Source organism: Sus scrofa, chromosome 4, assembly GCF_000003025.6.
Source record: "Sus scrofa isolate TJ Tabasco breed Duroc chromosome 4, Sscrofa11.1, whole genome shotgun sequence".
Classification (NCBI taxonomy): domain Eukaryota; kingdom Metazoa; phylum Chordata; class Mammalia; order Artiodactyla; family Suidae; genus Sus; species Sus scrofa.
Window position 1 is genome coordinate 37,223,803 of NC_010446.5, and position 26,416 is coordinate 37,250,218.

A 26,416-nucleotide genomic window follows, 5' to 3' on the forward strand; every position below is an offset into this window, starting at 1 on the left:
GGTAAGTAGAATGTGGTAAACTCATACAGCGTATTGCTATTTGGTAATGAAAAGTAATGAAACACCAATTCATGATTCAACATGCGAGGACTATGAAAACATGATGCTAAATGAAGAAGCCAGTCACAAAAGATCACAAATTATATGATTCCATTCATATGAAATGTCCAATGCAGGTAAATATACAGAGATTAAAAAGTAAATGAGTGGTTGCTAAGGGCTAAAGGACAGGAACACTGGAGAGTGATAGCTAAAGGGTACTAGGTTTCTTCTGGGGATGATGAAATTGACTGTGGTTATAACTGCATAACTCCATGAATACACTAAGAACCACTGAACTGCACCCTTTAAATGAGTGAACTGTATATTATGTAAATTGTATCTCAAAAAAGCTGTTAAAAAGTGCAAATAGCATAAAAGAATCAAGATTCTTAACTTTGAGGTAGTTTTTGAAGATGTAGCTATGAAACATGTAACCTTTTCAAGTTTGATTCCACTCCTCCCAACTAGGAGTTTGAAAAAGAAAATTGGGGGCCATGCATATTTGAAATTGCATGACAAAAAATTTTTCAGACCAATGTGTTTATGAAGAGGATGGTTAAAAGGACAAAGAATTTTCAGTTTGTAGATTTACAAGGAGATCCTGCTGAATAGCATTGAGAACTATGTCTAGATACTTATGTTGCAACAGAAGAAAGGGTGGGGGAAAAAGGTAATTGTAATGTATACATGTAAGGATAACCTGACCCCCTTGCTGTACAGTGGGGAAAAAAAAAAAATGAGTTTGCCGCCCAGGAGATCAAAAAAAAAAAAAAGAATTTTCAGTTTGTAATCAAACTTAGTTTTGCTCCAACATTCAAAATCTGGGGCAGAACAAGAGACAAATGAGCACCTGGAGATGCTAAGTTCTTAAAGGAAAGTAAAAAGAGCTAACATCTATAAAGTCTTAACTACCTGCAAGACACTGTTCTAAGTGCTTTTCACATCTAATAACCATTTATTCCTTCTAAAAACTCAAAGTATTATCATGCTTAATTTACAGATGATGAAGCTGAAGTACAGAGAAGGTAAATATCTTGCCCAAGGTCATCCAGTGGTCCTTGGATCTGGATCCAGAAGTTTTAGGTCCAGAATCTTTGCTCTTAACAACTAGGATATATTGCCTTTCTGTACTTCACTTTCCTCTTTCTGTTTTCTTACTTAATAGTGTAGCTTTCAAGAAACAACTTATACTTTTTGAATAATGGTTTTTACTGTGATTCTCAAAAGGGGAACTACTTCTATGGGGGGGGAATAATTCATAAAAAGATGATCATAGGTCATCAGTTCATATTTATTACCATTTTTTTTACACCTCAAACATTTTTAATACTGAGCAATAAACATCAAACACACTGATTGCTATGCTAAGCACAGTTCTTCATTTCCAAAAAAAAAAAAAAAAAGAAAAAGCTTCCCCACTCCCATCTTTTTAAATGCAAGAGTATTTAATAGGAAAAGAGAAATAGGCTAATAAAATTTCTACCACCAAATAAAGTGACAGGACGAAAATGACTTCAGTATTCTTCCAGTCTGCGAATGTTTTCCATTTACTTTAAAAGCACGTCTTATTGACAGATTCCTTCTCCACCTCGTACTTTTTTGAAGTGCAAGGAATGCTAGCATTTCAAACTATTTATTTATTTATTTTTACTTCAAAAATCGTGTTTGCGTTTTATGTTTTCTCTTCAAATTCTGCTTCAGCAGTCCATTCACTAATGAACTAGAAACTGAGTTCTCTTACTGTGTCACAGACTCAATGACGAATTTCACAAGCAGGCCAGAAGCAGGTCCCAATTTCCCCTTTAACTGGGAGTAGCTGCATGATACAATTCTGGACTCTGGGATGTTGGCAGCACAGAGTGCAGGGTGTGGGTTCCAGAAAACATCCTTAAAGGGGAGCTATGCTCTTTTTTAGTTCCTTTCTGTTCCTCTGGTTGGGCTGGGGACAAGAAGCTTGAAACTGCGTGACCATCTTGGACTATGAAGGAAATAGAAGGGCTGCCGACAGCAGAGCAGCAAGAAACTGGAAGATGGCTGGACCTCACGGTGTTGTAAAGACACTTCAGTCCTAGACCACGCACCTTCCGATTGTTCTCATGGACCAGAGGAAAGGAAGCTTGTTTCACTTAAAGTGCCGTTATTTTGTGTTTTCTATTTCTTGTATCTGAATCCAATCCTAACCGACACAGAGTTCCAGTAACTCTGGCAGTATTTCTTGCTGGGATTCTTCATTAAGGATTCATACATGGTTTACAGGACTCCATAAACTTCTTGAAATTGTATGTTAAATCTTGTGTGTACTCATGCACTTTTCAGAGAGAAGAGGTCTGTGGCAACTCATTGAACTTTTCAGATCCTCAGCTTTGTCATCTGTAATAAGGGGGACCACCACTCATCTCTGCAGTTGACTTCAGGAGTAGATATTTGCATACCGTGTGTAGCACGGTGAAGAGTGCCTAGCGTGAGAGGCATTCCTCTTATTTCCAAAATTTTCTAAGTAGTCTCACTATATTTCCAATGAAGGTAAATCTAGCTGTCATCCTTGACTTCTCTTAGTGCCTCTAATTAAATGACCATATTAGTTGGCAAGAACATAAATGATTTCTCTACAGTGTCTCGTGTATTCATTTATTTTTCTCCATGCCAGCCACTATGCCCTCGCCTCCCTAGTTTATAGACTTTCCCATCTCTTCTATGTAAGTGTCTTCTTACTACATTCCTCTCTACCAAACCATTAGATTACTTTACCTAAAGTCTTGGGTTGCCAATGGTTCTCCAACACCCATCAAATGAAATACAAATCCAATACTCTAAAAGTACTCAACGTAGTACAATGCAGAAGAAAAACTTATGGATTCATACAAACCTAGATTTGAGTCCTAGTTTTACCTCCTTAATTGCTTTGTTCTCTCGGGGAGATTGTATAACTTCTCAGAACCTAAGTAACCTTAGCTATGAAGTAGAGATAAAAGTACCAATTTTACAGGGTTATAAAGAGGATGGAAGAGACATGACATATAAAAGGACAAGTTGTGTGCCTGGTACATATGAGGTGCTCAGTAAAATGTGTTCTCTCCATCCATGGAACAGCCATAGACAAAAAACCCAGGTCTGCAGCTTATCCCTCATCCACGAATCCCTTACTAACACAATCTTTGCTGTTATGATTATTTGCCACATCCCACGTATAAGTTCTGTCTTCTCTTATTCAATTCTGAAATTTTAGTCACACTGATTTTTTTCTTCCTATACCCTCTGCCCCCCATTTTATCTGTAAAAATCCTATTCAGCCTTCAAGGATCCTCTCAACTGCCATCTCCTCCATGAAGCCTTTTCCTGATGTCCTGATGTTTCCAGTCAGTTGTAAGCACTCCTTGTTTAAAAGGCATAGTCTTTGTGTGTCTATGGCCTTTCACAGTCCTGCCTTGCCTTATTCTGTGGACTTGAATATGCTCCTAAAAGGCTATAGGTGTCTTAAGAGCAGAACTGGAGCCCTCCCTGCCTTTGTCTATCTTGTGGCCCTAGCTTAGGTCCTTTTGTCTGTATTTATGAAATTAACCTCAAAACTCTCAGGCAGAGCTCTTTTCAATGTATTCCTAGATCTTTTTTTTTTTTAATATATTTTTACAACACTATGAAGACAGAATGATTAAAAGTTAATCCAGGGAACACTCTATTTTAGGTTCCCCTTCATTGTCCAAAAAAGGAGGCAACAGCTTCTGGATGCAAAACACTTAGTAGCTGATCCAGCACTGTTACCCATCATTCAAAACCATTTATTATTGTGTCCATTGGGTACACAGGACTTTTTCCTTTCCTTTATTTCCTAAGAGTCTGGCTCTGCCTCTTATTTCCTCAAAGCCCCCAAGACTTCTTTTTCTTTTTTGCATTTCAACAACAATGAATCTCGTATCTGGCTTTGAGCACTCCTCCTAAAGATGATGGATAGGAGCAAAGCCTTCTGGGACACATTAGTACAGCTGCCAGTGGGCAGGAGGTGCTTATAAAATAAAAAGACTCAGGATTCTGGGAACATATGTGCAGCTATAAGTGAACCGCCCAACAGCTGAAAAGAAACACCCAAGAACACTTCCTTTTCTTCTTTTTAAGTTGTGCATAGAAGAAGCAAATCATATTACACTGCAAGTAACTCTCGAAGGATTCTTTTTCTGTAGTGTCACCATGTGCTAATGTCATAACCTTTGCCTATCAGGTCCATGTGCTTTAGAATCACAGGAAGCTTGTAAAATCAAGTTTAAGCAGTGAAAGTCTAGTTTTTAATTTATTGGGTATATTGAGTATTATTATCTGACTCAGAACACTTTTGCATGTAATTATGGAAAAAGAACAAAATCCACACGACCATCAGGTTTAATGAAGTTTTAGTTCAGTCTGTGGATAATTATGTAAGATAAAATGTTATAAGAAAACCAAACAATTAAATTACCACTAAGGTAGAGACATTAAGTATCAGACTATATAAACTCAATTTCAAAAATAGAGAATTATTTTACATGTAAAGCTCTCATCCGTGATTAGAACTGAGAGAGTATTTACAGAACCTGTGAAGTTGCTAATGTGTTACACAGGCATTGCATTAAAAGGAAACTCTGATCCAAGAAAGATACTTGGGGACAATAAGCTATGTCCTATATATCTGTAAGACAGAGAAGCTTGCCTGATCTGTATTTGTGGAAGATGCTAGGGGAGGACAATGAGAAGATTTAAAAAGCGATATGAGGCTTTCCTCTAGATGCAGATACTTGTAATGTGCAGAGAGAAACAGCTCTGCCAGATATTTGCAAAAAGAAAATACCAGAAGAAAACAGAGTAACTTTTTTTTTTTTTTTTTTAGTGAGGCACTCTTTCTAGAGACTGTCTTGTCACTGGTGACTCTTCTTCAAAACTACAGACCAAATATAAAAGACTTCCCTTTTGGAAGAACAGGTACACTGTGAAGGTCTTTAGGGTTGATCAGACTGGAAAGATGCAGCTGGCAGCAGGAGGCCAGGACTGATGATGAGTTTGGCCAGGCTTGCCAGGGTGGCAAAGGAGAGCCACAAAAGAGAGATGATAGAGGAGAGACCCCCTTTGCTGGCTATCTGCAAAGCACAGTGACCGCTATTGCACAGCCATGCTGGTGAGTGTGACTCTACCCCGTGGCTTGAGCTGAATGGGCCACAAGCACCTGACACCAAATTAGGTCAATCAGGAATGTGGAACTGGACCAGAGGTGGCACCTGTCAATGTGACTCCGGGAGCATTGGGAGTTGGGGAGACTACCAGCTGGTCTGAGAAGCCAGGGGGAAAGAAGCCAGTCTGCTGAAGAGGAGGAATAAAGCAAATATGGGGAAAGCAGCAGAGAAAAATGATTCCTAGATTCCTGTCTTCTTTCCTGCTCTATCCTTCTAAAGACTTAGATGCAATTTGCTCTTGGCCTCTAGGACTCCCCACTGTATCTTGGTATTAGATCCCTCCTCTGTTTTCCTCTAGGCCAGCTGCAGGGGGGACTCAGCTACCAGCAGCCTAGAGGACTATACTATCACACTGACATCTCAGAGGCCACTGACTGTGTAGCTGCGGGAAGGTGGTGTCTCTTTTAACATCCATTCTCAGTCAGTGAAATCATGCCATTAATGACACAGAGAGCCATCATTCTCAACAATCATGACATATTCAGACTGTAAATGCAAAAGGTGTCTTTCTCAGAAAAGGGGCTTTCTTGGTCTAACACAGTATTATTCAGGTTCTTTAATCAATTGAGAGGATGACAACAAGGATGATGATATGATAATGACAGCAGTTACTGAGGGCCATGATAATAATTTACTGAGCCCTATGGCACAATGCCAGGTGCTTTATATACATCATTTTTACTCATCACAACTCTTTGAGGTGGTAAGGGTGGAATTTTGTTTGGAAAGGTTTGTGACACAAAACGCAATAGAGGTGCCATTTAGGAGAGGCCGGTGTGCTAGAAAGCTGGAAGCCACAAGAGGGTATATAGTGTGACGGGTTCACCACGATTTAAGGTCTGGCCATTGGTCTTGCAGTCGTAAAAAATTTCCATGGTGTCCCAGCACTGGCTAGATTTAGAAATGCTGAGTCAGGTAACCAAGTTCACTGGAATCTGATAGATAAACCAGATGCCAAGTTATTAGTTTACTGTGAGAGATGTATCTGCCAAGCAGCCTGAACACGGATGCTGGGCTGAGAAGTGTATGAAACTCTCTGAAGACAGACTGTATTGGGAGTCAAAGTATTAGAAGATTCCTTGGGTGCTTAGATGATTCGACTGTTGGACACAGAGCTCTGACAGCTGCTATATTCATCTCCATAAAAGGGATTTAGCCACCAGCTTAGCAGACCCTTGGGTACCCTTTCCTTGGATGCCACTAGGAGGGCTTCTTCCAACAAGTGCTTCCATGACTGTCGGAGGCTTCCTGAGTTGACCAGTTAGTTCTCCTTCTGAAGGAAATGTTCTTTTCTTAGATAGCTTAATACCCAAACCATCTTGTGTGCCTGGGGGTCCTTTTATTTATTTAAGTTTATTTTGCAAGTCTTTGGTCTGATCCATTATTTCATGATTTAAGAGACTGAAGCAAATGAATAATTTTATTTTCCTTCTTCACACATTTCTCAACAATTTCTCACTATCACTAGAATGAGTCATCTACAATATGCATATTTTACCATTTTACAAATAGGGGAAAGGACATGAGTTTTAGAGGCAAAAAGACCTGGGATGAAGTGTGGCTCTCCTACTTTTTAAGTCTGATGATTCAAGACCAGTTAACTTCTCTTGGCCTCAGTTTCCCTGCTTATAAAATGAGGTGAAGGCCCACCACCCAGAAAAAAATGAAGTTTAATGAGGTTATGTACGCAAAGCCCCTAGCTCAGTGCTGGGTATAAAACACAAAGATGATCATGACACTCTGAAGCGAAAATAACACAGATCTCAACCATTTAGATGCTCCTTGGCTTCCCAGTATGTAGTTTTTCGGTTCATTATTCTTCCAATGTGGTTTTACTTCAATTTTTATAATCATATTAGTATTATTTTAAAAACTAATTTCCCAGACTTTTGGACTAGATAAACAAAAATTGGGCATGAGTGCATTGATTTCTTTGGCTACCATTCTCTTTCTCCATCAGAGATAAACAAATGACACAGCTTGCTTTTGTCTTTCTCTTCCTGTTATCCTTGAGAAGATAATGTTTAAGGACTCTAGTCATAATTTTTTTCAGATAAGAGTTCTGCACCTAATTCTGAAGCTTGAAAATGCCTTTTATTTAATTTATTATTTTTGCTTTTTTAGGGCTGAACCTGCGGCATATGGAAGTTTCCAGGGGTTAAATTGGAGCTGCAGCTGCTGGCTTATGCTACAGCCATGGAAACGCCAGAATTGAGCTGCATCTGCTACCTACACCACTTTGCCAGATCTTTAACCCACTGAGCGAGGCCAGGGATCAAACCCACAACCTCCAGGACACTAGTCAGATTTGCTACCGCTGAGCCACAGTGGGAATTCTAAAAATGCCTTTTAAACTGAGAAAGTGCTCTGAAATCATAGAGCTTTAGTAACAGATTTATTCTCCCCCCTACATTCAATTTACTCTTCAGATGTCAGAAGTCCCCAAGTTACATAATTCCTCCTATATAAATGGTCAATCAAAATATATACTCAGCTATTCTATCTTCTGAGTTTGCATAGGTAATTATGCCCTCTCTTTTCAATTAGATTATAAACTTTACAAGAGTAGGGACAGATCTCACTTTGTGATACCCTATACTGATATTGAGAAGATATTCAATAATTATTTGTTGATGATAAGTTGTACGAAGTAGAAATAAAAATGTGTTTATCTTCTCACGTGCTAATTCGCATTTTCTGGAGGTGTAGATCTGAATTTAAGCGTTTATCTAATTTTGGAATGTACAGATTTATGAAGCTGTGTTTATTTTTCCCTAAATTACTTAAACATTTTATTTCCCTTTTATCTGACTTTAACGCCAGTAATCTTATGTCCACTCAATATTTCTTGCATTAGAGAAATTCCTGACTTTAGCTCTTATATCTTTCCTTTTAACCCATACAGGATGGATTTTATTTCTTTAACTTTGCTTCACATCTGTTTAAACTGCTGCAGTAATCCCAATCCAATATTTACTAGTCGTCTTGAATTATAATGCTCAACCTTTATACTTTTGAGGTCCTTGGGGAAAAAGGACATTTAGTTTGGGCTACTGTCACATACCTAATAAAGATATCTAAAAACTTAGTGCAACACATAGATGAAAATAAATATAAAATGAGAATAATACAGTATTGAGATAACAAGAATAAGCACCCATGACAGGTCTGTGTGAGAATGAAAATATCCATTACCACTTCTACTGCAAAGGATGAACTAAAATGTTACCATCTGAGAACACAGGTATTCCAAAATGTAATCCTTAGTAGGCAGTGTACATACAGGCTGAGGAGAGGGGAAAACATACTATGTGCCAGAAACAGTGCCAGAAATTTCTCATATTCAAGCCCATTTAAACAGCACAACGTTCTTTCTAGGTTGACAGTATTACTCTACCTTACAGATCCTAATTTCATTGATATCTAAATATACTACTAACACTCATCAATTTAACATGGTAAAATTATAAACTGACCACAAAATAAGCTCCTCTTGCTTTCTGTGAATATTAATTTTAGGGTCTTTATTCTGAACCTATGGTTACTTTAATATTATAGACATATTTTCCATATTTTTCAGTACAATCACAACATAAACCCTATAAAATCATATGAGGAGCCTGTTTATAAATCCCAATATCAATCATGGAAAGATATATAAACAGATGTGTTTAAGTGTCCTGTACAAGGGAACGCCATAAGGTGAGTTTTTTATGAACTAAATGGTCCTGAAGAAAAAAGTCATCCAAACTCGATTCTGTTTTTAGGACTAAGACCAAGGAGATTAACTTATTTTCATATTTAAGAACTAGCCTCTGCCTAGGGGGCAGTGGACTTGGCAGAACAGTCAGTGATCTCACCAAGAGCCTGTGTAACGTAATGACACGAGACTGTGTGTTTATAGTAGGTAATACCACTGAAGCATAACACAATGCATGCTGACATAATTCAGTTTGTAAAACCAAATGCATTCAATAGCCATATAAAATAATGACAAACATGTCATACTTCTGAATTAAACAGAATAGGAACACAGACATCCAGGCACTCATTCATCCAGTCAATATTCTGAGCATCTCCACTGTAAGGAACATAATGACGAATTAGCTGTGATCATTTCCTTCGGGAACCTACAAACTAGGAGGCAGATGAGATATGGATAATTAAAATGTGGGGAACAGATGAGAAACAGCATCAAGGTGGTGCTATGAAGTGTCACAGGACTTCAGAGAAAGGCAGGATCATGTTTGGAGATGGTGGCCACGAAAGGCTTCAGGGATCAGATGGCACTTGGGCTGTTTGGAAGTGTGGACAGCATTTCAGCAGGGAAGGGAAAGATGCAAACAAAGCGGGAGTGGATGCCACAGGCTGGTTTGGGGATGCCCCACAGGCCAGTCTGACTACAGCACAGATCACGTGTAAGGGAAGGAAAGGCAACGCTGTCTCAGGAGGTTCTGCAGGGGCCCCAAGGTCAGTCTAGCAGGGTGATGGGACCACTGAGGGTTTTTCTCAGGAAATAATACAGTCCACCTGTTCCTTTAAGAACTGAGCAGTAGGAAAAAATAAAAATCATTGAAAAAAAAAAAAAAAGCACTGAGCAGCAGAGGTTGGACGGAGAAGAGACTGAAGGCTGGAATTTCACTTAGGGTGCTCTTTCAGGTGCTCAGGCATTTATTTGCCTGTGAGGCAGTGAAGAAAAAGAAATGAATATTTATTAAGAGCTCACACTGTAGAAGGCATTTATTTATTTTAGCTATAATATTTCATTTAATTCTTACAATAACCTGAAAGGTAAATAGCATTAACTCCAGAGTTCAGTTGAGGAAATTAGGCTCGAAGAGATCAGTAGTTTCCCCATAAGGTCACTGAGTTGGTCAAATACAAAGGGGAGGGGAACAGGAGGCAGCAGCTGAGACTTCAGTGTCTACTTTACTCTATACCATGTTGATAAAGGGCCTTCTTTTCTTAAGTTTCCTGGTATTCTGGTTGGCATTTCAATATTTTAGCTGTACCTCTGGTACAGACCTAGCGATAATGACACAGAGCAGGAGAACGATTCTGACGACAGAGAACTTTAATGCTGAATGTGCACATGCTGAAATTAGGGAAACTCTTCTACCCCAAACAACCACAGAAACCTGCCTGCTGGATGGAGAGCTTCTTAGGAGTGGATGGTGTCTTATCCGTCTCTGAATTCCCAGGAGTGTGCCCAGGGTTGGGCACTGCAAGTGCTCAAGGAGACGGCTGTCATGTTGAATCAGAAACGTGGTTTATGCAACATTTTTTCTGTTCTCAACAGAAGTTCCAAGGAAACAAACTGGTTTGTATGGGTCTAAGATTGCAACTCAGGGATTTATTTCCACAGAGGAGGCTCACCCCAAACTCTGGGACAAATTATGCTAATGATCCGGGGAATAGAAGGTTAGACCAGGAACTCAGTAGTGTGGCAACTTTCTGCCCATCCTTTTCTGTTCTTCCCTCTCAGCTGTAAATTCCAGTGTTCCTTCTTACCATGGGGATCAAGCTTCCTACCTTCAGCTTATAGTAGGTACAACCCTGTCTTGCTTTTTGAGCCAGCATCCCTGTCTTTGAACTCTGATGTGTATCAGTTCCTATCTTTCCAACAAGATATGAAATAGAGTAGGACCTCTCTGATACCAACTCGTTGCTTGTTGAAATCTGCCAGGCTTCCTTGAGACAGTGCTTGCTTATGTGCCAAGGGTCCTTTACAGGCCCTCGGATTGTCCCGGATCTCCTGGACTACTCCAGCTGGTCTACAGAGTCATCAGACCCAAGCTCTCTCTGGTTTAGCCTGTGCTTCTGCTTGATGAAAAGACTTCTGACCATAAGCACTGTAATAGTATTGGTAGTACTCATACTTACATAGCACTTATTATGTGCCAGGCATTTTGAGACTCATGTTCCTATGAGTCTAATTAATTCCTATTAATTCCTATAATCATTACATTATCAATAGCCTCATTGTATTGATTAAAAAACAAGCAAAACAGAAAGCCTGAGGCTGAGATTAAGATACTTGTCTAAAGTGACACAGTTTGCAAATGGCAGAGCCAGAATTCGAAACCATACATTCTGGCTATAGTTCATTCTCTTAACCACTATTCTCTGCGGCCTCTTCAATGGCAGTGAGAAGAAGATGATTAGGTTTTAGTGAATGTACTCACTACATTAAATGCTCTGTTTAATACAACTGGCATAATACTACCACCAACAGTTATCAGGCTTAGAGTGATTAACACTTAGCTATAACTCTGAACCCCAAAATCAGCCATAGAGAAGCCCTTATGTTATGCTGAAACTGTGATATATGAGTGTTTTCATTTTGACTGAAAATTCTACAGACATTCTGCATTTAGGCAAGTCTAACAGGACAGTAGGATTCAATGGCAATGCTATTTTATTAAGCACAAAGAATCCAAGAATATTGGTAAAGAAGATAATCATGAATATGTCCTTGACAGAAAGGAAAGCAAATTTGGGGATTTGAGAATCAAAGTAGAGTTGCTAAGAGGGTAGATCTTAAAAGTGCTCATCACAAGGAAAAAAAAAATCAACTAGAGACTGTTTGCATCTTGGCAAACTGGATAGCTCTACACATTTTAGTTCACTTGACACGATGACACATTTCATTATTAATTCGGAAGGTGAATATCTGACTATATTATAATCAGGAATTTAAATATAGAGCAGTCATTAAAAAATTGGTTAAACTTTCTATGTAGCTGGGGCTGGAGATAAGTGATCAAGACATATCAGAGGCCTATTTTCTAATGGTGGAGAGAGAAAGCCCATAAGCAAGTAAATAAATAAATGCATAAGATCATTCAGGATAGAAATAAGAACTAGGTAGAGAATAAGACAAGGCAATGTAATACAGAATAAAATAGAGATGGCGATCTAGCCAAGATATGATATTTTGAGCTGGCACCTGTTTGACAGAGGAGAGCAAACCAAGAGAGATGCTCAAGGAGAAAAGGAGGCCAGTATGGCTGGAGAATCTAGAGAAATGGGGAGACTAGAGGAGACCAAGTCAGAGAGGTGGGCAGGGTACAGATCACAGGTCCTCATAGGCCATAGCAAGATACCAAATTCTGTCCTCAATAGTAGAGGAAGCCACCATCAGGTTTTGAGTTACGGGAGTGATGTAATGTAATCTACATTTTAGAAAGGTCACTTTAGCTGCTGTTTGGAAAACATATTACAGGGAGTGAAGAGTGGAATCCTAGAGACCAACTAGGAAGCTACTGCAGCAGGGAACAGAAGATGGTAGTTTGGACTCAAGCTTACCAGGAGACACAGAAAGAACTAGATAGAAGAGGGACATATTGGGGGTTAGGGCTGATAGGAGTTGTCGATGAATTAGATGTGGGCAGTTAGAGACAGCAATCAGGACTGACTTTGTGTGGATGGTTGTGTGACCTAGTAACAGGTGGAAGAATAAGAGGAAAGCAAATTTTAAGAGAAATTCAGATCCACTAGCACATGAATAAGTAGAATAATGATACAGTGACATCCACACTCAGGGAAGTAACAAGCAACAAACTTTCCACAGCATCATATGGAACATGATCACTGGATAGATGTTTCTCCTATCAGCCTACAAGGCCCAACACCATTTTCAGCTCAGGAAATGAAATGAAAATAAGCCCTTCTTTCTGGGCTTATGGGGACACATCTTTATAGAGCAGTTCTAGAAATGCTAAAGAGTGTGAGTGCATGGCTGGTACTCGGAAAATGTGTGGTGAACGGAATGACACCTGTTTGCCCCATGACAGCTGGAGACCACGGAAGCTACCAACACCAAGACTAATTCTGTTCTAAGAGTAGAATTAAGAACTCTCCAAATTGCGGTGTACCATGAATCTAGACAACATTACTCCCTTATTTTAAAATGTCTGGTGTGTGTGTGTGTACACGTTAAGTGTTTGTATGTACATGTTAAGTGTTTGTATATACACATGTGAGCATTTCTTTCTGATACTACTGACAGAAAAACTAGGTTTGCTCCCAACAGTTTTCTTATTATCTAATCAGTACTTTCCCACAAGGTTTTTATTTCAAAATAAATAGTCGTGACATACCTGTAGCATATCACCAAGGTCTGCTGTGCTAATATCCGGATCCTCTGTGGTGTTGAATGGCACAGGAGTGATGCGTACAAGGGTGAGCACTCTCGGTTCTGGGTACCTCCACAACATCATTCCTGGGCTATCTTCGGTTTCATTGTAAAACAAGACTTCATAGACACCAGGCATTTTCAAAGGTTCTGTTAAATGAAAGTATAATTAATGAATTAACAATGTGCTTTTGAAAGGGAAGATGTTGGTTTATTATAGCAAGAAAAAATTGTGAGGATAAAAGAAAAGAATATAAAGAAGTTGGTCATTTTTATATGGTTTGAGACAGGAACAAATCAAGAATTTTCCCTTAACAGAGACTGAATAGCAAATACTACTTTTTTTTTGTGGCGGGGGCTAGGGGGCACACCCGTGGCATATGGATGTTCCCAGGCTAGGGGTTGAATTGGAGCTGCAGCTGCCAGCCTAGGCCACAGCCACAGCAATGCCAGAGCCAAGCTGCATCTGCGACCTACACCACAGTTCCAGGCAATGCCGGATCTTTTAACCCACTGAGCCGAGGCTGGGGATCAAACCCGCTTCCTTATGGATACTAGTTGGGTTCTTAACCCGCTGAGCTACAACAGGAACTCCAACAAGTACTACTTTTGTATTGTAGGTATTCACTTACTTTCCAAGTGATCGTGTGTGTTATCATTTAGCAAATGTGCAGGTAAAACACACACACACACAAACACACACACACACACACACACACACACACACACACACACACACACACACTCTCATACTGAAGCTTTTGCTACTTACCGGCATCCCGTATATATTGAAATAGACCTGTCCGTAGGTCATCTGAACTTTGTTCACCTTTAAACATCTGATTCTTTTCTTTAGGAGATGGCATTTGTGGTACTGCTTCAGAAGCTTGCACGTCAAAAGCTCCCTCCTCATTAAGGTATCCATTGAGTAATTCATGTAGAAGAACCAAGCAATTCAAATGTTCTTGACCCCAGAAAACCTTTAAAATCATATGAAAAATTTTAGTAGCTTTAAATACAAAAATTTCATGATAATTAGGTACAATCATATTTGAATTAGTACAAGACTGTAATTATTTAATTTAATTACTGATAATAACTGAACTATAATTTTTAAGAAGCAACTGACCTATGAAATGAAACTCTATTACTTGGGTACATAAAAACAACAAAACCAAGTATATCATGTATTGTGTGAATAACGATCATTTTAAATGCCAGATTATGATGAAATTACATTGATGTGAGGTAATGTTTATGAATTAATTTAGCTAAGAGGGAAAAGAACACTTACTACAGTCTGAGAGAAGGTAATGAAGACTCTTCTGGGCCAAAATGTTAAGAAAATAATAACAATTTTCTAGAATAGCTTCCTACATTTTTGTCATGAGATTAAATGAAGGGGTCTCTCTCTTCGCATTTTCTTTTTTCTTTTTTCTTTTTTTTTTTTTTTTGCTTTTTAGGGCCGCACTTGTGGCATATGGACGTTCCCAGGCCAGGGGTTGAATCGGAGCTATAGCCACGGGCCTACACCACAGTCACCGCAACGCAGGATCTGGGCCGCATCTGCAACCTATACCACAGCTCATGGCAACGCCGGACCTCAACCTGCAGAGCAAGGCCAGGGATTGAACCTGTGTCCTCATGGATGCTAGTCAGATTCATTAACCGCTGAGCCATGAGGGGAACTCCTCTTTGCATTTTCATTCTTCAGGGAAACAGAAAGGGAAGATGCTCAATGAACCTGGCCTTAGATGGCTACCAACTTTAGTGAGAATGTGCCAACACACAGTATTCCGCGGCCCCTGAGAACCAACCATTCAGGAGCTGCAGTAGAGTTTCAGAACAAAAGCCTTGGTGTTTGATCCAACCGAGAGGATCAAGTTCCCCTTTTCTGAATATGAAGAATATTAGTCTATAAGAGAAGTATGACCAGTGGGTAATGATGATTAATGTCAGAGAACTTAAAATGTTAATAACATTCAATTTATCTGTCTATATTAGATAAAGGCAATACACCCATTATTTCTAAGAGAACCGAGGGAACACAGAAAAGAAGAAAAGAACATACAGAGGGAGAGAGAATAAGCCTATACTTTGTGGATAAGTTTTAAACCCTAAGCTGAAGTCCCGCTCTTTGGAATTAAGGCATCTCAGAGATGAAGGTAAGAGATATGATACTAAGTTATTTTTTCTCATCAATTTTATTTTTATTGGATCCTGAAAAACAGAGATAGGTGAAAAGTCGAGCTGGGGAATCAAACACCCTGTTCCAGTTTTTAAAATGTCAAGAGACTTTACAATGTAGAGATGAATTGCTTTGTTTCTACTCTTATGGTTGTTTTTAATGTGGGGTTACTTTGCCGCCTTTGAAAAATGGTAATAAAATTAATATTCTTGATAAAACAACACAAAATCACACGCTTAGTAAATATATGGAGATTTATAATAGATGCTGAAAAATCTGCAAAGAAATACGAAGCAGTAAGTTATTAGGCTCCATCTATGTTGAGTTCTGTGTCGGTAAGGAAACAGGTGAAAAAGTTGAGGCAAGACAACTTTAATTTAATTAATTAATTTTTTTTAATGGCTGCACCCACAGCATATGGAAGCTCCTGGGCCAGTGACTGAATCTGAGCCACAGCCATGACCTATGCCAGAGCTATGACAATACCAGATCCTTTAACCCACTGCCCTGGGCCAGGGATCAAACTTGCACCTCCACAGCAACCCAAGCCACTGCAGTTGGATTCTTAACTCACTGCACCACAGTGGAAACTCCTGAGGCAAGACAACTTTTAGGTGAAAACAAGAAATTCATATTTAATATGCCTCCACTATTAACAAATTATCCATTTCCATTTTCTGTAACTCTGAATTTCTCAAGCTTTTTAGATTTGTGTCAAATGCGGGGGACATCGAATCGTATAAAGAACACATTCAAATTCTCTCCAAACAGAAAATTATTAAGAAATAAGTTCCATACCCTCACATACTCCACACTTGGCTGCAAATGAAATATATAAAAGGTTGCAATGTAAGATTATATGTCACGTTAGTCATCAGACACCAAAATAGCTAAACAACTGTCATTAGGAAATGGTCTTTATATACTGTGGAGGAGACTGCTTGAAATAGGCTGACTACTTTGTAGCCTAGACATCAGAAAAAAGTTTAATGACTCAGCAAGTCCACTCCCAGTCATATATCCAAGAAAAAGGAAAGCGTGTCTGTACAAAACTTGTACACAAATGTTCACAGCAGCATTATTCCAAATAGCCCAAAGTGGAAAGAACGTAAAGGTCTATCAACTGCCGAATGGATAAATAAAATGAGGTATAGCCATACAACAGAATATTACTTGGCCATAAAAAGGTACCTGCAAAAACATGAAAGAACCTCAAAAACATTATGCTAAGTGAAAGAAGCCATTCACCAAAGACCACATTTTATAAGATTCTATTTACATGAAATGTCCAGAAGAGTCAAATATGTAGAAACAGAAAATAGTAGTTTCCTGGTCCCAGAGAGGGGACTGGAGGGTAATGGGGAGTGAATGTTAATAGTTTTGGAGGTAGGTGTGTAAAAATGTTCTAAAATGGATTGTTGTGAGGGCCACATAACTTTGTGACTATATCAAAAAATCCTTCTGAATCATATAATTAGGTGAATTGTATGGTTTGTGAATTATATCTCAAGAAAACTGAAAAAAGTTTAGTAAGACAGCAACCTGACAATACCCTTTCTCACCACATCAAGATTTAAAATTTAATGAAACAGTTCAAACACGAACCAAGGCCAGTTAATTAAAAACTTATGAAAACAATGGGGCCAGTCCCCACAGACCTGGAGCAGACCTCCTCTTAAATCAATGGATATTTTTGGTATGGACTGTTCTGGGCCTGGGTTGCCACTATGTTTACACCATTTAGCTTCCAGGTTGGCAGTAGCACAGCATGGTCCTATCAGAACCCGACTTCTTTCTTTGAGACTTGTTTTAAGGAGAAAATCATTTACGCTGAGTACAAATGATGATCCAAGAATGACACCTGGGGAAAAAAAAAAAAGAGAGAGAGAGAGGTCTATATTATAATTCTTCCTCATTTAAAAAAAAAAAGTACATTTGGGCAAGAACTCTCTGCATTTTTTAAGAGCATCAATTCATTCTTTTTTTTTTTTTTTTTTTTTTTTTTTTTTTAAACAAGTGGCCGCACCAGCGGCACATGGAAGTTCCTGAGCCAGGGGTCGAGTCACAGCCACTGTAGAAGCAACATCGAGTAGTTATGCTGCGAGCCACATGTGAAGTCCGAGCATCAATTCATTCTTGGTCAGAGTCTCCTTTTCAGTGGGCTTTTCCCTACACTTCCATGCCATTTACATAGAATTCTAGTTATGAAGCAGGTATACCTCATTCACATTCCTAACAAAGCAATATTTGCCAAAACATTATGACTTTTTCCATGTGTGAGCATTTTAAGTTTTATGAGTAGAGACATTTTCATTAAATTGTGCGAGTTTTCCAAACAACTACATTACGAACGAGAACAGCTGCTTCATTTGTCTATTGTTAACATGATGGGAAAGGGCAATTTTCTGTGATTTCTTACAGTAACAGAGTACAGTATATTACTTTGCTAGACACTCCAGTTTTTGACCGGCCCATGTTAAAATTCAAAACCATCAAAATATATAACATGTGTTTTCTAAAAATTTTAGTTTAATCCAAACTTCACACATCATAACCACTTGAAGTTTACAAAGTCTTAAAAACAGATAGTGGCAGGTTAGATTTATGAGAAAAGCTATACACTATAGTTCAAAGTAAATACACCCAGAAAAGGAATACACTTTAAAATGGAGCTTTTCTTTTGAACTTAAACTAGAAGTGTAGATCAAAACCTTTTCATAAAACCAATGGCATACTTTAAGATATTTGGATGCAAGGCTAGAGTGGTGGGTTAACTCTCCCCTAAGGAGCTCATATTCTGAATTGTCATTGTGAATATTGAATTTCACCAGACCATGTTTGTAATGCCCATGGCTTATTTTTCTAATGATATTTGATCCTTAAAAGAGATGAAAGATTAAAAAACACCTTAGGTCCACAATATACTTGTTTCATAGTACAGGACCCACACTGACTTTTCAATTCTGTGGAGACTTGAAAACGTCATATATGTTGTATGTTTCTACAGCAGAAATTAGATATATAACTTCTAATCTTCCGTGGAAGACAAGCACACTTGTCAAAAGTGTTAGGGTTAAGATTCTTGTTAAAAACTATGATGGCAGCAAGCAATTTCTTAAATTTTGTCTTTTTGTCTGTTTTCCCCCCCTTTGGGCCACACCCGTGGAATATAGATGTTCCCAGGCTAGGGACTGAATTGGAGCTGCAGCCGCTGGGCTACATCACAGCCACAGCAACACCAGATCTGAGCTGCATCCTCGAACTATGCCTCACCTTGAGGAGATGCCGGATCCTTTGACCCACTGAGCAAGGCCAGGGATTGAACCCGCATTCTTGATGATACTAATTGGGTTCTTAACTCGCTGACCCACAATGAGAACACCCAATTTCTTAAATTTTTTTCATCAAGACTTCTATTTCATTTACATCATTTTCTTGAGTCAAAGCTACACTTCACTTAGACTAAAGAAAAATATAAAATGGTAAATTTAAAAATATAAGTAGGCCCAAAAATACTCAAGAATAAAAAAAAAAATCATCTTTGTTAATGGCGTTTCGAACTTAAGTCTAACTTAACTGCGTCACACTTCCAAAAATACTTCTCAGCAGTAAATACTTGCTAAATGAAATACACCAATTCATTATTCAGAATTCTGTCATAATGGGATTCTAAAAGCACTTGTGGAATTCAGTGCGATCTTCTAGCAAGTGAACATTAAGGGAGTGTCAGAATTATAATACACTTGATTCTCAAATGCTTGCATCTTCATGCTATCCTGCAATAAAATACCTGATTATCTGGTGGTAATCTTAATGTCCTATGGGCCCCTCATACAGGAAGTGTTTAAGGTCTCCTAGGTTCCTTACCTTATTTAATGTTTATCATTTTTATCAGACACCCAGCTTAGACAATTTTGGAGTCCACTTCACGGGCTCTCTCTTAGATAGGTTTCTAAGACTTATCAGTTTCTACATCTTTCTATCCAACTCTAAAAACCTTTTACCTTAAAATAATGTTAAACATATCTAAAAGTTGCAAAAATATGTAAAGTTCCCATATATCTTTTGCCCGGCTATATAACTATAGTACAAAATACTGGAATCAGGAAATTCACATTGATATAACATTATTAAGTAATCTCTAGGTCTTATTTAAATTTTCCCATTTTCCTCATAATGTCCTTTTTCTGGTCCAGGATCCAGTCTAAGATCCCCACTAAATAGAGTTGTCAAGTGTTCTTAGACTCCTTTAATCAATGACAGATCCTCCAGCTTTCTTTGTCTTTTATGACCCTGATACTATTAAAGAGTCCAGACCAGTCATTTTGCAGAATAGCTCTCAATTTGGGTTTATCTTATGATGTCTTATTTAGAATGAAGTGATGCATTTTTGGCAAGAATACTTCTCAGTGCATCATATTGGAGCAAGCGATACTGATGTTTCTACCATCTTCGGGTAATATTAATATTCATCACATGGCTCAAGTGGTGTCTGCCACTGTAAAGTTGTTATTTTTCCACTTGTAAATAATAAATATCTTGTGGAAAGATAGTTGGAGGTTATGCAAGTATCTTCTTTTACATCAAACTTTTACCCACTAATGTTAACACCCCACCAATGGATCTTGTCTCCAATGACGTAACTGTGGCATGTGATAATTGTGACTTCCCATTTCTCTTATTCGTCTACATTGACAATTAGTATTCTACAGTAAAAAGAGCTGTCCCTTCTATCCTATTTACCAGTTCAATTATTTATACCAGTATGGACTCATGGATATTTATTTTATGGGTTTTGATCTAATACCATCATTATTTACTTTGTTGCTTAAATTGAAACAGCTTTGGCCATTGGGAACCCATTGGTTCCTGTGTCATTTTGATATACTCCGGACATTTTTCAAGAACTTCTTTACTTTCTTGCCAAAAGATGTTTCAGGCTTGTCTTGTATTTTTCCCATCTCATCTCTGCTATCAGTCATCTCTCTGAAAAGCTTTGGATTCTTTTGCTAACGAATGGGGTGGTAAGTGTGCTCATTGCTGCTAGAATGTCACTGCTTCTAGCACCGCTAAACAGAGAGGGCTAAGAAATATGTACACTGCCTGCGTGTATACACACACATCAATTTTTCTGTATCTATCAGTAAAGACACTAAAAACCATGAATTCAAACTGATACCTCTGGTTCTAATCCACCACTACACGTAGTTTCTAGTCTTCTCCCTTTCTTTATCTGTAATCTCCTCCTAAGGCAGTGAGAAACCCACAAAGTACTCCTGATATGTTGATTCCTAATCATTCCTAAAACATCCCTTTGAGGAAAGTGGTCAAAAATTACAGCAGAAGAACTAAGACAGACATAAAGGACAACTTTATGCAAGCAAAGCTAATTGTCTATCAAATAAAAGACTATCAAAAGAAAGGGCTGGTATTTATTCCTAGAAGTCTCATTAAGAATGGGTTTTGCGACATTCTGTCTGTAGCACATGGATGAATGAGATTACCTTTCTCGCCCTACAGTGCCTTTCATTTATACAAAGATATTTGTAAGCATAGGATAAACCTTCTTTGTAGAAGTAACTTAATATATACAGAATTTGAACCTTACTAGCTATATCTACTATGGAGCAATGACTTCAAAATATTGATAACTGTACTGTCTAAATTCATTTTTAAGGTTTTGCCTTAAAAAAAGGCAAGGCAAAAATGGTCCTTAGATAACAAAATTCATTATGCCTTACTGTGTATTCCTCAGAAAGTAGTTATCTCTTCTCAAAGAAGAATGTAATAGGGGTGACGGAAGGCTCTTCCTAAATTCCCAAAGCTACACAATTAGAAGTATTTATTGGCTGGGGTAAGGAGGATGTAAGAAAAAATTCTAGAGTTGCATTATTACATAAACAAATACTAAAATGCTGTCAACATTTGTGTGACGATGTACACTGATAAACACATGAACTTCTCCCTTCTGTCATACAAATTCTATTCTTTCTTGCTTGGGTAGAGAGAACGAGACACCTAGAATTCTTGGGAAAGTAAAGATAAAGGTAGGGACTGGGACCTGAGGAAAACGGCCTAGAAATAGGAAGCCACTGGTCACACAACACTTGGGAGCCTGAAGCAAGAAAGAGGAGGACAAGAGGAAACACAGGGTGTCTTGAAGTCAAGAATCTTTCCTTTTGCTTTCTGGTTTTGAAGAAAATGAAGGTGCTGGAGCTGCCAGTAGCCACCATGTAGAGCCTGAAGCTGAAACTGTACATTACAGAAGGAAGATCTGATGAGTTCTGCCATGCCTACAGAAGGCACCAGTGCCAAGTGTCTCACCTATATGAGACTGCTTCAATCAATTTAGGTTGGATGGTCTGCCATTTATAACCCCAAAGCATTCCAACTGATACACATTCTCCAGCTCAAGGGATTTCTGAATCTAAATTCTATTTTTCCTTGTGCCTTTAATTTCTTGCTTCAGTGAATTTCTTTACTATCATGCCTTTAAGGATAATTTCTTTTCTTTTCTTTTTTTTTGTCTTTTCAGAGCTGCACTCACAGCATATGGAGGTTCCCAGGTTAGGGGTCCAATCAGAGCTGTAGCCGCCGGCCTACGCCACAGCCACAGCAACACCAGATCCGAGCTGTGTCTGCAACCCACACCACAGCTCGCAGCAATACCGTATCCTCAACCCACTGAGCAAGGCCAGGGATTGAACCCGCAACATCATGGTTCCTAGTCAGATTCGTTTCTGCTGTGCCACAACGGGAACTCTAGGATAATTTCTTATGACAGTACCTATAACTATGCCTAATTTTTTAAACAAGTGCTACTCCTAAGCTCCTAAACTGTCTGTAAGGAATTTAGATATCCTGGATGGCCTCCAACTTGATATTTATGCATGCATATATTTATTATTCAACCAACATTTGCTGATTATCTATCATATACTGGGTATATACAAAGATTAAGTGAATAACTGGCAATTTTCCTTCACATCACAAGATTTTTTCTTGGCAATTTGCTAGCCTCAAGTTCTGAGATCTCAGTAAGTATTAGAGGAAAAAAAGACAGCCAACAACATTTATAATACTGACAGTGTGAAGAAAGTGAACAGCTGAAAAACACAAATACTTCCCTATTGTCATACACTTTTAGCTTTTTGCTTTTTGTTTACTCTGTGTGCTGTCAATTCTTTCATGCTAATTAAATACTTAGCTGAATACCTACATGTAGGTCGCTGTTCCTTTTTTGGCCTTTCTTTTCCCGGAGAGCTTACCCCTCGCTCTATTCTTACTTTTTCTGATCCTTTACACTTTGTTCTTGTCTATATCTCAGGTCTACCAGCATTGATCATGGCCTTGTTTAAAGAATAGGAGGCATGGAGTTCCCGTTGTGGCGCAGTGGTTAACGAATCCAACTAGGAACCATGAGGTTGCGGGTTCAATCCCTGGCCTTGCTTAGTGAGTTAAGGATCCGGCGTTGCCATGAGCTGTGGTGTAGGTCGCAGACAGAGGTTGGATCCTGCGTTGCTGTGGCTCTGGCGTAGGCCGGCAGCTATGGTTCCGATTAGACCCCTAGCCTGGGAACCTCCATATGCCGCGGGAGTGGCCTTTCAAAAGGGAAAAAGACAAAAAAAAAAAAAAAAAAAAAAAAAAAAAGGATGGGAGGCATGGAGAATTTAAGATGCTAAGAATTTAAGACATAAGCACAGGCACTGCCTAAAGACACTAAGAAAACACAAGACCTATAGAATAAACTTGCCCTGCCTCATGTTCTGTATCCTTTTTCTTTAGTGCCATACACCTGTAAGGAAATTAGGTGTGGATTACTTCTGAGACTTAAACAACTGATTTCACTCATACCTGCGTGTGCCCATCTGCCCACTACACTTATTCCACACACTAGCCTGCTGTGCCTTTACACCTTGATGAGGGGTCCAGTTATCTGTGGCACCAGAGAAGGGTCCACCCACAAGTAGCAGCTTGTAAGTTTTTAAAAATTTTTTTTATTTTTAATTTTTATTTTTTGCCTTTTCGCCTCTTCTAGGGCCGCTTGCTGTGGCATATGGAGGTTCCCAGGCTAGGGTTCTAATCAGAGCTGTTGCCACCAGCCTACTCCAGAGCGACAGCAATGCAGCATCCAAGCTGCGTCTGCGACCTACACCACAGCTCATGGCAACGCCGGATCCTTAACCCACTGAGCAAGGCCAGGGATCGAACCTGCAACTTCATGGTTCCTACTCGGATTTGTTAACCACTGTGCCATGATGGGAATTCCAAGCAGCTTGTAAGTTTAAAACAGAGCTTCTTTTTGAATATTTTCTGCTACATTAATAAAAAAAATTAAAAAAAGCTACAACAAAAGAAGAGAAAAAACGTGTTAGTTCAAGTGATTTTAATCTTGGTGTAAGTGACCAGTAATAATAACAATAATAATTAATAAGTAAATGAGATCATAGTAATCACCTCATAATAAAGAGTGGTGATAAATTTCACCAAGGGTCACTTATAAATGGTAAACCAAAGCTCATACTTTTATCACAAAATATGAAAATAATCCCTGGGGGAAGGGTTATTCATTCTCCCCTCCCCCTTCTTTTTGTCTTTTTAAGGCTGCACCCCTGGCATATGGAGGTTCCCAGGCTAGGGGTCAAATCAGAGCTACAGCTACTGGCCTACACCACAACCACAGCCAATGTGGGACTGAGCCATGTCTGTGACCTACATCACAGGTCACAGCAACGCCAGATCCTTAACCCACTAAGCGAGGCCAGGGATAGAACCTGCAACCTCATGGTTCCTGGTCATATTCGTTTCTGCTGCGCCACAATGGGAACTCCCTCCTTGCCCCTTTCCTTTACTCTGTGAGAAGCTGGCCTGTGGGACATCATCCCTTCCTTTTGGTTTTTTTCATCAGGAAGCATACTAAATATCTTCTGTGAGATAAAGTAAATCTTAGTTTATAAATCACCACCCACATAAACCCAGGGCCACAGAGAATACTGTGTTCATGTAAGCTGGATAATTACACATTCAAAATCTGGTGTAAATGATTTCAGAAAGTGAGTTAAAGACATGTGTTATTCTTTTTCCTACTGGATGAATGCATTGTGGGACACAATGACTACAACATTGTAAAAACCTAACTTCTTAGCATTGAAACACTGGAAAAGGCTGAATAATTTGTTAAGTTTTATCCACACCCCCACCCCAGCCTCTGTGTATGTGTGTGTTTACATATAGCAAATATGACAAAATGTTTACATTTGTTCTGGCTGGTGAGTATATAGCATTCAATGTGTTATCCTTATATTTTTTGTTCTTTTAATCTTTCCCCTAAATTTCCAAAAATAATGAGAAAGAAAGAAAAGTTAAAGAAATATGCTGCAAAAGTGTAAGATTTAAAATGATCACAAACTTTAAAAGCATGGCTATTATCAAAGCTATTATGCAACCAGTGATCAGGTCATTTTTTAAAATTTAATTTTGAAATAATTTCAGGCTTTTAGCAAAACTGATATCCTTCATGCAGCTTCCCTTAATTTAACAACTTACATAAACTATAGCATGATTCCTAACAGCCAGAAAATTAACATCAATACAATACTACTAATTAAAGTACAGATCTTACTTGAAATGTCACCAGTTTCTCTCCCTTCATGTCCTTTCTTTGTTCCAAGATCCAGCCCAGGTCCCTACCTTGCTTTTAGCAATTGAGAGAATCAAAATTTTGACTAATCTCTTTTATAGCCTTCCATTCAGTAGAATGCTTTCCTGCCTGATATCCCCATTGGCCTCCTTCAAAAACTTGTATCTACATATTTAATTTCAGCTCTAGTGAACTAATGGCAGATACTTAAACTAAATGAGGTGTATCACATTGAGAAGCAATTTCAGAAACAACTGGTGTGATAAATAGAAGTAATTTTGCTTTGCATACTGACATACTTTTCTTTGAGTGTAAAATTTTAGTTCAAGGAACAAACAGTTTTATGACCTTTGCAATACTCCTTCAGAAGACTAATAAATGCAAACCACTTGTTTTGGAGAATGTTTACAAAATGCTGCCAGCCCTACATCTAACTAGAACCTTTAGTAAGGCTCCTACTCTACATGCTGACTGTGCAAAATGCAGTATGCATCAAGCTTCTGTACACCATCAGAAAGAGTACTCAATGATAACACAGGCTAGCAAAGCATATTCAGGTATTTTATCCAGCTGGAAATAATCTAAGGCTACTAGAAAATCAGCAAGCATGTGTTAGATACATTCAGAAGTCGATTTGAGTAACAGTGAAGCATGAATTGCCTCAAACAGTGAGGAAGAAAAATATTTGGTAAGTATGATTCATAAAGAGATGACCATAAGTGACAGATGGACTAGAAAAAAAAATTTTCTAAGTCTGGTTCATAAAGAGATGACAGAAACCTCTGCATTTCTAGTTCCTTCAAATAATTATGCTGAAGCACAAAAAAGTGGCACTTGGGGAGTTCCTATTGTGGTTCAGTGGATTAAGAACCTGACTAGTATCCATGAGGATGGGGGTTCAGTGCCTGGCCTCACTCAGTGGGTTAAAGGATCTGGTGTTGCCTTGAGCTCTGGTGTAGATTGCAGATATGGCTTGGATCTGGCATTGCTGTGGCTGTGGCAATACATTGGCAGCTGCATCTCCAATTTGACCCCTAGCCCGGGAACTTCCATATGCCACAGATGTGAGCCTAAAAAGAAGAAGAAAAAAAAAGACAGTTGGGTACTTTAACCATGAAAATACCTTGTCCCCCCCACACCACATCCGCTTGCAGCGTCTGGAAGTTGTCAACCTAAGGGGTCAAATCAGAGCTGCAGCTGAGGCCTACACCACA

General features: G+C 38.8%; 1 protein-coding gene across 10 annotated transcripts in view; it reads right to left on the minus strand.

Moving 5' to 3' along the window:
• VPS13B (vacuolar protein sorting 13 homolog B) overlaps positions 1-26,416 on the minus strand; it is a 735,231-nt gene that overhangs the window by 137,874 nt on the left and 570,941 nt on the right. For all 10 annotated transcript variants that reach the window (XM_021090606.1, XM_021090607.1, XM_021090603.1 and 7 more), the window contains 3 exons: positions 17,221-17,423; positions 14,147-14,354; positions 13,340-13,524 (listed from right to left, as the gene is read on the minus strand). In XM_021090606.1, the coding sequence (XP_020946265.1) occupies positions 13,340-13,524; positions 14,147-14,354; positions 17,221-17,423 (596 nt within the window). The remainder of the gene's footprint in view (positions 1-13,339; positions 13,525-14,146; positions 14,355-17,220; positions 17,424-26,416) is intronic.